The sequence below is a fragment of the Dicentrarchus labrax genome, unplaced genomic scaffold (assembly GCF_905237075.1).
Source record: "Dicentrarchus labrax unplaced genomic scaffold, dlabrax2021, whole genome shotgun sequence".
Taxonomy (NCBI): domain Eukaryota; kingdom Metazoa; phylum Chordata; class Actinopteri; family Moronidae; genus Dicentrarchus; species Dicentrarchus labrax.
Genome location: NW_026136707.1, coordinates 1,121,086 through 1,134,835, shown reverse-complemented (window position 1 = coordinate 1,134,835; position 13,750 = coordinate 1,121,086). Strand labels below are relative to the sequence as shown.

The 13,750-nt window shown below is 43.1% G+C and overlaps 1 protein-coding gene across 1 annotated transcript in view; it reads left to right on the top strand.

The window, feature by feature from the left end:
* Positions 1 to 4,196: 4,196 nt before the first annotated feature.
* bmper (BMP binding endothelial regulator) overlaps positions 4,197 to 13,750 on the top strand; it is a 31,622-nt gene continuing 22,068 nt past the window's right edge. The window contains exons 1-2 of the mRNA XM_051406579.1: positions 4,197 to 5,635; positions 10,733 to 10,818. Of these exons, the coding sequence (XP_051262539.1) occupies positions 5,530 to 5,635; positions 10,733 to 10,818 (192 nt within the window). The 5' untranslated portion in view covers positions 4,197 to 5,529. The remainder of the gene's footprint in view (positions 5,636 to 10,732; positions 10,819 to 13,750) is intronic.

Sequence of the window (13,750 nt, the reverse complement as noted above, 5' to 3'; positions counted from 1 at the left end):
AACTCGTAGCCCGACTTCCCTGTGAGAAGCTTGTAAAACCAGGAAAGTATGGAGCGTGATAGATCCCAGACCTGCCACACTAGTGCTGCTGTTCTCTAACAAAAACTTCTCCTCCCCCTGAAAGAGACATGGAAAACACTTCACTTCTTTACATCCTGAAATATACACAGCATCAAACCCTCAACTTTTCACACATTTCTTTCCAGGGTGCTCATTTGTCGTGAAAGACGACATAAAGAGTTCATAAAAAGCTCCATAAACCTCTAAAATATCTGCAGCTTGTGTACTTACAAGGATGTAAAATGCAAACAATTACATGTCACAATTAGTGTTTTTATGTGTTGTTCCACCCTCAATTTATATCCAACAGGATGGGAAGCACCTATTATTTAGCCACCAGACACACTGACACTGAGACTCACTAGTTAGTGCTCATATGCTGGATACCTGCCACTCATTAGTCGTGTTGCTTTTTGAAGTATTGCAAAATATTTCAGTTTTGTAGATTAATAATTTCAAGCAAAATGTCATACCATGATTAGTCATTAAAGTTTTTGTTTGACATAGAGAGTTTTTTTTACGTACCATTTTGCCTGCATTTACCATATTGTATGTCAGTATTGGGAAAAATGTAACTCTAACTCAGACATAAAAACATATCCATTCAGCCTCTCAGTGTTATCTTTGATGAATGATGCTGGCTGAAAGCAGTATTTGCTTACTGTGTGTGGAAATAAAGCGGTACATGATTTAAAGCAGAGCGAGTTAGTTTGTTTGACCGCTCGCCGACGTTAAGCAGGCTTATCCCAGTAGTTCCTGGGCTATCAGAGTGCCACCTTCAGGACAGGGAGTTGTGGGGGGAACTATGGTAAAGACACTAAATGTAAAACCTGGTTCCTCCAGTCGAAACCCAGTTACAGTTCCTGAATTCCTAAAAAGAGTCCTGAGTTCCTGGGAAGGTTCTTGTGGTGGAAATGGGCGATTAGTGTTGATGTAGTCCGAGTCAGACAGCTGGGTCTAACCCCCCCCCCTCCTCCCCCTCATAGCCTCTCAGTGCCAGACCTGCCGGCTGCAGGGGGCTTTAACCTCAGGGCCGCCGGGGGCCCCCGCCTCCCGTCTGCAGCCGGTCTGAAGGCAGGAGGACGCTGAGACGATGTGAAGAAGCAGCTCCATCCATCACAGTGAGGAAGAGTCATCTGTTCACCTGGTTTCACCTCTTCCTCCTTGTTTCAAATCCACTTCCAACAGACAAACTTCTTCCTTTAAAAGCAACCATTTGTTTTCTCTTCTTAGCTGCTTGACATTTGCTCTTTCGTGGTTTATGTGTTGAGGGAATAGGCTCTATGAGTACATTAGTCAGTCTAAAAACATTATCTAACGAGGATTGTTTCTACTGGAGGAAAATACTGTTTGATTGAACGGTCTGGGACCATTTCAGTGATGCTTTGAGGTCTTCAGACCCCAGTTTTTAACCCCTCTGGAGCATCTTGGCTTGAAATTCCTCTTCCATCACCTCTTCACCGAGGCCATCTTGATGTATTGTGGCTTTAACTCAGCATAAAAAGCTGGAATTCATTGGTAGGTTTGACTCTACAATCTTAACTGACCTCCCCCTCGATCCTTCAGGCATTTTGCAAAACAGATAATGTATGATCCTTTTTTAGCACAGAGGAGGAACAACGAAAAACGAATCTTTTTGTATCCATCCAAAGTTCTAGGAATGATTTGCTGAAATTTTCCTCTGGCAGGTAAGGTAAAAGACTTTCATTCAGTTTTTCTTATACAGGTGAGTCAATAAGGAGCTCATTATCTTGTAAAAAAACAAGAATCTTGTCTGTTCTTGCATTCAGGACATTTAGTACATCAAACATTTTTCAGCCCCCACAGACCGTCTTTCTTTCCTTCCTTCGCTCTATACTGCGAACTGACGAGGGATCTTTATCGTAAATATACATTTATGTGATTATGTCTGCTTACATTCATAACTGAGAAGAGGGGAAAACCAGAATACTGAACTTTCTTTTACTTAAAGGACCAGTGTGTGTAGGATAGGAGAAACCCTGAAAGGCCCTTTCTGTAGCCAGTGTTTGGTTTGTCCGTTCTGGGCTGCCGTAGAAACGTGGCAGCCTCTGTAGAAGAGGACCTGCGTCTCATTCTGAGGTAGCGAAAACACAACAATACTTATATTCAGGTGATTATAAACCAATTAAAACATACCTATCAATATTATATTCAATTTCTAGATTATCCTCAGAGTTACACACTGGACCTTTAAAGATTAACCCAAAACTGCACCTTCAATCAGGCTATTTTTAACACACTTATCTTTTTTAAAGTTACATTTCCTCATTTCATATTTGATGTTTTTCACGCTTTCAATTGAATTTAAAACTGAAGTCAGAAACTTCATTTGATTTGATAATATTTCTCACCGAATAGTTCATCGAGAATTCGATCATAAATCAGACATTTTCTAAAACCTCCAGCCCTCAGAAGGACTGAGTGTCCTCCGCTCACACACACTCTCTGTCAGTTCCTCTGAAGTGTGTGTGTGTGTGTGTGTGTGTGTGTGTGTGTGTGTGTGCGTGTGTGAGGACATCATTAAAGTACTGTGTGTGTGTGTGCGGTCAGACCAGGTCACCCCTCCCTCCCTCTGTTGCCATCTAGTGGTTAATATTACCAAAATCTAAGCTCTCACACACTCTAAGACACTTTTTTACCTGTAATAGAAACAGATTTTTATAAATGTTTGACGGTCTCTTTCACACACACACACACACACACACACACACACACACACACACTCTCTTGCTCTTTTAATCACACACTCTTTGATGCTCTCCCTCTCTTTGAAACACACACTCTTTTTCACAAACTTCCTTTTTCAGAAAAACACACTCTCTTGTTGTCGATACTCAGACTTTCTGTCCAGTACAGTAACACACACTCTCTGACACGTTTTCCTTTTGACTCTCTTCCTCGCTGTCTTTCTGACACGCACACACAGACACACACACCTGTGGGCCGTGCCTGGCTGGTGTGTGTTTCCAGCGTGCAGCAGCACAGATCGACGCTCAGTTAAAAGCTGTTGGGTGGGTCCTAATTATTTCTTTGAAGACTCGCTTTTCCTCCCCGTCTGAGCTTCTGACGAGCTTCACTTTAAAGAGGCTAGCACACACACACACACACACACACACACACACACTGTCATGCAACCCGCCTCATCTGTCACATAAGACTTTAATGTTGACTCCAGACTGCAGATTTATGGGAACATAATGCTAAAATGTAGAAGAGTTTATATGGTGGAAGAGCGTGTTGAGTTTGACAAGAAGGAGAAGTTTTCTCTGCACGAAACCGAGCTGCAAACAGTCGCCTGTTACATCCAAACTGCAACATTAATTTGATTTTGTTCAAAAGAAACCCCAAATGAGACATTTTTGTTTTTGGTTATGGTTCAGGATTTGCATTTAAAGTCTTGTGTTGGAGGTCAGGGTCTGATCAGTGTCCTCGAGAGGGACTTTGCGCCTTTCAAGACCCCCGAATGGGTTCTTAACTGCACTTTGAGAACCACAAGGACTGATTTATTCTGCACAGGAGTGAACCGATAGAATAGTGTAGTGTTTAGTTCAACAAACTTTATTGGTACAACATTTTGAAACCAAAGCATATACATAAACAGAGAGGACTACATGGCCAAAAGTATGTGGACATTTGAACACTACACCCATATGAGATAGCTTAACATGTGATTTAGACAGTGTTCATTAATTTGCTGCTATGACAGCTTCCACTCTTGGACACTGGCTGCGGAGATCCATGAGGCCCGACACTGATCAGGTCTGGCTCGTCCCAGTTCATCCCAAAGGTGTCTGATGGGGTTGAGGTCAAGTTCTTCCACACCAAACTGTGAAAACCATTTCTCTACGGAGCTGTGTGCGGGGGACGATGTTGCAACAGGAAAGGGACAAACACAAACTGTTGGTACAAAGTTGGAAGCTCGCTATTGTCTAAGATAAAACTGTATGCTGTAGAATTAAGGTTTAAGGTTCAGACCAAAAGTACACAAAAGTATGAAGACAGCAGTTTCCACATACTTTTTGGCTTTGGCTGCTAGTTTCTAAATAAAGTGAAAAATACTCAGAATCAGAAAAAGAAAGAGAAAATTCTGTGTATTGTATCTAAAATTAAAGAAGAAAGAAAATGTGTGTGAGAGAAAAATGTCTTTCTTTCTTCTGCCAGATGTGCCACAGTGACAGTCTCACCAAGGACAGTTTAAAGGAGTGAATACGTTACTTCTAATTTGTTCCAATTTTAGGTATTTTAGAAGAAATTTGACTGCAGTCTCTGTTTCTGCAGGAGACACAATTGTTGCACTTGACTTCAGTCCTCCAGTCTCTTCTTTGTTTCCCCTCGTCTTCTCCTAAAACACTTAAATTTACAACACAGAGACATGAAGCACATGTAGCTCCCCTGGTTTGTTGGTAATGAAACTGGATCCCAAAGCAGGAGGTTGGTCTCTCTCTCTCTCTCTCACACTCACACACACACACACACACACACACACACACACACACACAGAGCTTTATAGTACAGAGGTTCAGTAGCAGGCAGACAGAGACACTGTGATTATTAAAAACTTAAAATAACAAAAGGAGGTCTGGACGAAGAGGAGGAGGACTGGTGAAAAGTCTGCAGGAGACCTGGAGCAGAGGACCAGAGAGGGTCTGGAGGAGGTTTTGGAAAGGTCTGGTGGCAGGAGGAGGTCCCGGCTTCCACAGAGGAGGCAGGACTTTCTGGCTCTGTGGTGCGCTCCGACACCAGAGGTCCGCTTTAATACCAGAGAAAGAGGAGGAGAGGCCGGTCGACTCTTTTACACTGCTCAGAGAGAGTGAGGGAGACTGCAGTCCACTCCTCTGTCCCGGACAGTCGGCATCGAGCATCCATGTGCCAAACGGACTTTTGGATTCAGAGCGCAGAGAGTCTACTCCTGGAAAAACTTCACTGACTGGCTCATCGGCAGGGAGCCGTTTAGAAATCATCCAGCTCTTCTGAATCAGCTGTTTATCTCTCTGAAATAACCTCTGACACTTTGGTTTGGACTCTTCTGACTGCCGGAGTGGAGCGACATCCATTTTCCGACCTCACAAACCACCCGCTGCTCCTCTCAGGGTCCCTCCATCTGCGGGATTTGGGACTGATTTGATCTTTTAAATGTCTTCGTTTCATCCGCGGACTCCTGTTTTCCGCACATGACATGAGCAGCCCGGCTGTCTCCTGCCTGTCGGCGCGTCTTTGTCATTGTAATGTCGGTGTAATCTCCGCGCGTCTGGCTGATCGTCGCTTTGCATTTCAGCGCAAACTGACACACTGAGGAGGGTTTCTCTCCCGGCTGGAATAAAGACGCGGACTCTGTGGAAGAAACGTGGATCTGTTTCGCTTCATCCTGTCTTCCTTTGGATTGATTTTATTTATTTATTCCTCCGCATTCATCAAACTCTGTTGCGTTTTCCTGGAGCAAACCCGAGGATGTTGCTCCGCTGCTCGAACCCTCCCTCCTGGTCCACCTGTAGGTTTTTCTTCTGCTTTTTGTTGCTGCTCCAAACGCCCGGGTCCTCCTCTCCGCTAATTACAGGTAAGATTAAAGGGCTCATATGGCTTCCTAATAACACATCACAACACCCACCGTGCGTAAAATCTACCCAAACCCCCGGTTATTTAGTCTGCCGCGTCTCCGTGCTCCTTCAGTCTGTTTTTACTCTGCCGGGGGAGCGCACCAGAATCAAAGCTGGTTACCAGTAATGCGGTGGTCAACTAAAGGGTTCATTAATTCCCCCCCAGTTTGGTGCATGATCACCAGGAAGCAAATAAATCAACAGACTGCGGAAAAAACACTCTTTTCTTACACCACGTCCTTCTTATGTTTTGCTCTTAATTTGTGTTTTTACCATACTGTAAAAAAGGTTTAAAAACATCTCAGTAAATTGCATTTTAGTGGTTTTGGAAAGCTTCTCATTCTTGTTTCTGGCTGTTCAGGTGACATTCGAGCGCTGGATACTGAAAATAGACCCAGTTTAACCCGAGTTATCCTCCCTGTACCTCCCTGCAAGGAGTCGGTCGCTTCCTCCAGTGGGTTGCACTGGAGAGAAATACCACCAGAATCCACCCTGGGACGCTTGTTATTTGCAGCAGAGCTTGTTATTTACTGAGGTAGTTTTCTGCCTGGCATAAATCCCGATGACATAAGTCAATATTAAAGTAATTTATATCAAACTTAAGGGAATTATACAAGAATTTAGATCTTTAGGATGAATGGTCTGCGTAAAATTATAAGTGATCTTTACTCAAATTATTGTTTGTGCCACTAGAAGTTATAATTAACCCACTTTTTTAGTTAAAAGCAGGCTGTAAAGTGTAAATCACTTTCCTTAACCAGCTCTGATTTAACAGCTTTTCTCCTGTCTGTCTCTCCCGGTCTGAGCGCGCTCCCTCCCCGGCCTCGCTCCCCCTTTGATAGCCGCATTGCATCATAGGATATCGTTTGTTTGCCCTGCAGCGCCGTTGAGAAATGAGAATAATGGAAAGGGAGTGAATGGAAGGTGGATGTGGTGGTGCGCGCAGGCCGGGCTGCGCCGCCAGCCGCCCGCCATGCATGCGTCTTATCAGCAGCGTGAGGGACAGGACCTGACCTGCCTCCTCAAGGCACTCCGAGGAATGGACATTAGATTAAATACATTTGATTATGGTTATTTATTTAGTTTGGGTTCCTCCAGGGGTCATTTGGAGGGCTTCCATGACGACAGTAGTTGCATTTAATGATAATTGAATTAACAAAAGGAGAAGCTCTTTAATAAAGCTGATTCCTAACAGAGGTCTCTTCAGTTTTAATATTAATATGAAGCTAGAAATAAGTTTACGCACATCCGTTCTTGTGCTGACAAGAATAATGTCTGATCGTCAGGGTTCCCCTCTCTTGGCTGTTATCTCTGCTCCTGAAGCAAACCCCGAAGATGGGAATCAGATGGGGGGGACAAAACCTGTACCAGATGGGTCTCTGTGTATCTGTTGGACATTAAACGGTGCAGGAAAACATCTGAGAACCAGCTCTGTATCAGCTGAAGAGGCTGCACCCTTATGATCCCAGCAGATCAGATTCCTCCACCTGGTATCCAAAATATGCACTGTATGCACATCCTGTCTACTGTCTGCTGAACCACAGACCGGAGGGTTCCGGATGGGTTGAGGTCCAATAGCGGAGCGGATGAGTGTGTCACTGCAGCAGGTGGAGCAGCGGGTACAGAGGTCATCCTGTTGGCTTCTACAGTGTTCATAACTAGGATTTAAATCTGGACACTTGTTGCTTGTCAACCCTGTCTCCTCCTCCTCCTCTCTCTCTCTAGTCAGGGAGGCTAGTGACATGGTTTGAATGGAAGAAAAGCTGAATAAAAGTTTCTTAGAGTACGTTTTATGGGCCTGTGGTAAGCCTGTAGTTGCTGTCAGTTTCACCAAAAACCTCCCAGACTTCACTGATTAGTTGGATTACTGTTCTGTAATGGGTTGCCATATCTGACACCTTCAGAATAGCAATAAAAATGCCTTTTGTAACAGAATGTTTCTGGCCACATGCATAATCCTTCATAAATGTATTCAGACATATTTCTTAATTTTCAAACAGCCTGGTTGTTCTGAAACAGACAGTGGTGAAATGTAACTCTCCTGTACTTATGTACACATTTGAGGTAGTTGTACTTTACTTGAGTATTTCTAGTTAATTAGTATAAATATTGTACTTCTTTCAGAACTTTATTTAACAGCTTTTACTTTACAGATTGACACATAAAACATGAGTCGACAAAATATGATGCATTGTTATCTAGTAAAACTACTCAGAAATCTATAGGGTAGGTACAATTATCTCTGCCTACAGCTAAAGCAATACAGTGCTACTTAGACCTAAATGCATAATAATCCAACAACAATATAATAAATATTATAGGTATTTTTCTGCCTTTTTCTTTTTAGTACATTTTTCTAATTCAACTTTTTTTTAAAGCTTTTACTTGTAATGGAGTATATTCATGCAGCAGTATTGCTACTTTTACTTGAGTGAAGGATCTGAACTCTTCCAGTGCCTCTGGAAACAGAAAATGTGCAACACGTGCATATTTGAAGCTAATTAGAGACTTTTGGAGAGGCTGACGTAAGGAAGAAACGTGTAGGTATTTTACCGTCTTGGAACTGGATCTATCAGAGTCTGATCAACCTTCAGAGTCCCAGAGAGCAACCTCTAACTCAAGAGAGGTCATAGTTTTGAGTCCCCTGCTGTCCTTGAGCTCCAACCACTGACTCTCTTTCTTCGGCTGTTATGTGTCTTATTTACTCACCTTCGCTGCTTTTCTCTTGCAATAGCTTCAAGTTGTCTGTTTTCCTTTTTAATTAAAGTGAGACATGGGGATATGAGGTAAAGACAGCAGCGGACAAACAGAAGAGGAAGGTATTTTGTCAGACTGAGGACGAGGCCTCAGAGACTGAGCCACCCCCCAGCCCTCCTGCACCCTCCACCCCCTTCCCCGCCCTCACCCCCCACTACTTACAGCCCTGCCAGTTTAATTACACTCGAAGGCTGTAAATTTTACAGTGGTGGTGGAGTCGGTAGGGTTTGTCTGCTCTGCCAGAATCCACGGGCTGGTTTTCGGCTGAACTCAGAGACAAGACGGCACAACTCACTGCTATAAGGATCTGTTGTTGTAAAGTAAATTCTGAGTTTAATAAAATTTAGACCATTACAGCCCTGATACAAACCTTACTCACAACCTTTAACGTCTATGACTCTTGGCTTCAGACATCAGCTGAGGTTACTGTCGGTATGCATTTTAAGCTTTACGTTCTCACACTGCACATATGCAGTTTACAGTCATAACGGAGGCGGATTTCCCATCACAATCAACGAGTCCTTGATTTCAGACAGAAGTTGCTGGCGGAAATGACAATTCAGCCAATGTTAGCCCCTTGAGTTGGTTTAAAAATATGTCTCTTTTCCAATTTACTTCTTTCCAAAAATCTGGAAAAGGGATTTTAAATATGCATTTTCATGGCTATAATGTGCTAAAATGAGCATCCTCACCGGTGAATGAAATACAGAATTGTACTGCAATAATGAGCTAGTTAGTCAAAAATCTGATTATTATTTTATTGTAACATAAGATGGTGGAAAGGCAAAACGCCCTCCAAACTATTTAAATGCCAAATATTACACCGGCATGCACACTGCGTTTGATCGGGGGAGGAATTTAGTGAGTGGTCAATTTCTAAATGATTACAACAGACCAAAAGGTCAGCAGGTCACAAGTCAGAGGTCACACTGATAAGAAACTGACCAAATATTGCTCAAAAAGGTCATTTTATGTTTATTATGTTTGCTTACAAGACTCAATGTAAAATCTTGGTTTAGTGCTTTACTTCACTCGGCAGTGTTGAAGGGTTTGTGAAACGTAAGATGAGATAACACTAACATGTTCCCGATGGAGAAACTGCATCATAACAGATTAAGTGAGGCAGAAAATGAAAAAATTAAATATATATAAACACTTATTATTGAAAAAACAAGAAGATCTGGAGAGAACAAGATGAAGCAGCGTTCTAGTTCAGAGTATGATGAAATTTCATAACATCAAAACCAATTTCTAAAATCTAAATACAGCTCCAACTGTGAGAGAAATTCTCCTCCTCCCAGAGATACGATCAGCTGGAGGATACATGACTAGTAACAGGAAGTAGTTTGACACTCAAACAGAGCGGACAGGGGTGGGGATTTACCCTAACCTCTGATGACCCTGGTGTAACTCCCAGCTCATGACAATCAGTTCCTACCGGGAAGGAAGTTATCATTTGAGAGAGTCAAAACAAACCTGGCACATGAACAAACAGCTGAGCGTCGGACCGGACTTCGCTTCTTTCTGCCGCAGCTCTCCAAGCAGGAGGAACTGCTGTCCGTGAGATGTTGACATCTGTCTCCTTCTACCCATAAACCCTTGTGTTTGGGGTCGTTTCCTGTAGTTGGTTCAGATTACATTTGCTCTCGTAACAAACTGACTGACTCACGTTTTTAAGACCTCAGTTTAAATGTCACTGCCTTTACCTGGACAGACAACCCGAACTGAAAGGAAGAAAACCACCCGAGAACACGCTGGCTAGTTTAGTGGCGGTGATGTTGAAGACGACCATGGTGTAAGTCAAACGTTAGCTCTTTACTTCGGGCAATTGAGTTTGTGCTTCAAAAATCATGAGAATTGTTTTTATTTTTAAAGTTTATCTGGAGGAACAAAATGTTTTTTTAGCTTTTACCTTTTGGCTCTGCTTTGGTCTCCACCAACATATTTATATATATATATATGTTATATGTTATGTCTCAAACGAAGTTCAGGAGAAAACAGTAAAGACTAAGCTGAAAGACACTGAAATGCTGCGTAGAGCTTGGTGCAGGGTTGGGTGATAATTCTCTGGTTTGTGATTAGTGCAGTTTTAAATAACCTTGGAGGACCCTGTGGTCGTGATTCACCTGCTTTCAGTTTACAGTTTATGTAACACAAGCATGTGTGACGCCATGGTCCCGATGAGTGATTGTGTAGATCACGAGGGTTGGTCCGAGTCAAAAGTCCAGACCCATTTTTCATTCTCAGCCCCGCCCTCAGCCCGCATCTCACCTTTGTATCCTTCCCGCTGTCCTTCGCAGGTACCGAGGCTAGCTGTGAGAACGAAGGAGAGGTCCTCCACATCCCTAACATCACCGACAACCCCTGCATCACCTGCGTATGTCTGGTAAGAACAACTAGTTTTGCTTTCCGCATTCTCAAATACGTTGCAGAGCAAGCAGTTGTTCACAGTGCCACTTACTCGCCCTGTTTGTTCTCAGCACCTTGACGCGGAATAGCTGCTTCAGGTTTTCCACTCAGACTGATACGGTAAAATGACCTCTTTAAGCGCTGATAATGATATTTGTAAAGCTGATTATTGAGCCTTGTGTAGTGTTTCTTATCAGAAGGTTGTGAAAGATTTGTAATGCTACTGCAAAGGGACTTTGAAATTCAAGTTTTGGCGGGATGTCGGGTGAGAAATGGAAATTTTGGCATTTAATCACTTTTGTAAGCGACTTGACAAAATGTTGTGGTTAAGAAGTAAAGTGCAACTTATCAACCAATTTGTGAGAGTATTTGGATGTTATAGTGCAGCTATTTAGAAAATGCTTCCATGGCACATTAAGTCTGGCTTTTAGGTTTTTTTCACTTCTTAACTGTTTTCTGAGGATTTACAACAAACTTGCGGTGAAACATGAAGTGGGGATTGTTTGTTTTAACAGACATGCCTGTCGTCACGCTGTCTTGGCTTGGCCCGGCTGTTAAAACCAGCCTACAAAACGTTAGGGGACGACTTTTTCCTGAAACATGTGCTCTTTGACCCCCGACCCCCGCACCACCCCTCTTCCTCCCGATTGCTGCTGTAGAAGTCTTTGTTTTAGGGGATGAGAATGGACAAACAAGGCCTTTTCTGTGTCACCGCCTCGACATCGGCTGAAAGAGGGGTATTGGTTTTTAAAAGGCATCACATGACCAGAGTTTATCCTCCAGGAAGCACGTGGGTGTGAACTTGAGGGTCTGTGTGTGTCCACGTGCTTGTGTGCATCCTCAGCTACCATGTTTCTATGGTAGCCCAGAATAGACAAACCAAACACTTGCTCGGAAGGCTGAGCTGTATTCAAATAGTTGCCATCTGCAGCTTTGACCACTAGATGGCAGTAAATCCTACCGATGGTCCTTTCAGTATGCTTGAAATGTACTCGGACAATCTCTCCGCATGAAAAGTAGAGTAGTATTGTGTGAAGAATGAAAAAGGAGAGTGTGAGAGACAACTGGTTAATCACTGCTTAAAGCAGCTGTGATTGTACGATTGTCATTTTCGTAAAGTTACAAAAAATTGTGGGATGTATTTTTGTGGTGAGTTGCCATGGGATAATATCTATAATGCACAACAGGTGTTCTGATATATAAAAAACAATGGAACTGATGGAGGAATATCACAGCAGAAGGTTTATTCTCCTTCCCTTCAGCTATTATTTTCTATGTCACCTTGTGCATGTTTAAACATATTACTTATACTTCCGTTGCGTTGGGCTGTGATTGGCTGCTGCTGTGAGGCTCCCCTCGGCCTGCAGTCTGACTGAGCCGTCCTCTGTGTTATCAGGCAGACATCAGCCAAAGCCCTGCTGAATGCTATCAGTCATCAGCAGGCAATGGCCGGCCTTTCATCTCTACTTTAACCCCCCCTACACACACATACACACACAAAACCCACACCCTCACACACACACACACACACACACACACACACACACACACACACACACACACACACAAACACACTCATAAACTTACATACATTCAGGGCTCAAACTTTATTGAATTTGGCCTTTGTTTATCTGCTAAAAATTTTTAAACCCCAGATGCGTGGCTTCCCCCCCCCCTTCTGGCACAAACTCATATCGGTCAGATACCAGTGTCCAGTTTCACTTCTCATCGGTCACCACGTTTGCTTGGTACATTTTTAAAAGTCGAAGAACAAATACTGTATATAACAAATCATTAATGGTTTCTACTCTTCAAGTGACGCAAATCGATATACACAGAGTAATTAGCTCTGTTTTTTTTTTTACACACATGGAAAGATTTAAATCTGCACTTTTACACAGATTTAACCTGCTTGTTTCAAACAATCACTAATTTATTTGTTGAAATACGAGAATAGCTTGTACGGCCGACAAAAACTAAGAATTCATAGTTAAATAACACCTGAAAATAAATAACTTTTAATTTTTTGCTGAAGAAACACCTCAACGTTTTAATGTTTACTGTTATAATTATTATACATTAGTGGCTGATTTGAAGCATAATGAGCTGCTCTTTTTTTCTCTTTATCTTCTGTCAGTCAGTATATTCTGAGCTGTCCTCACCATCAGAGGATCCTGTTTACTCTGGTGAACTTCCTCGCACAGCAAGAGGAAACTTTTTGATGCTTGGTCACAGAACATCCAGGTTAAAATCAGGTTAAATAAGGCCTTTAGCAAAAAAGTATTTTTCACTTACTGCACTTCCACTCCCTTCATCCCCCTTAGAAGACGGGCTGTCTATGTGGCCGAGCTGTCTTTAGGGGGTTGGGGAGCCATCAGGGCTCCAGTGTCACTCATACATGGAAGGGCTCTCCAGTTGGTCCAGAGTACCTGCTAATGGCTCTGTGGGTAGGGACACACACACACACACACACACACACACACACACACACACACAGATACACACAGACACATACAGAAGAGCCATTGTGTGAGTCGGGGTGAGGCCGAGCGCTGTAATGGGGCCAGGAGTGGATGTGGCTGACAGACTGACTGACAGGCCGGTCGCCATGACGATCTGTTATCATGGAGGGAGTCGGTCCATCTCCGTCACGCTCTTCATCATCCTCGTCTATCTGTCTGTTCATCTCCGTGTCTTTTTCCACTCTCTCATCGACGCTTCCTCCCCTCGCTCGCCCTCAGATTGGCTCCTTTTTCTCACTCCGTCACTCGTTCTAGTTCAGAGTTCCTCTTGCGTGCACTGAAACTTGTAAATGTCTGATATTTTTCCCTCCTGGCATCATGTGGGAATAAGAGCTGGAGTCTGTTTTCGGTGGAATATCAGCCATATGTTGGACAGGGCGGCAACTA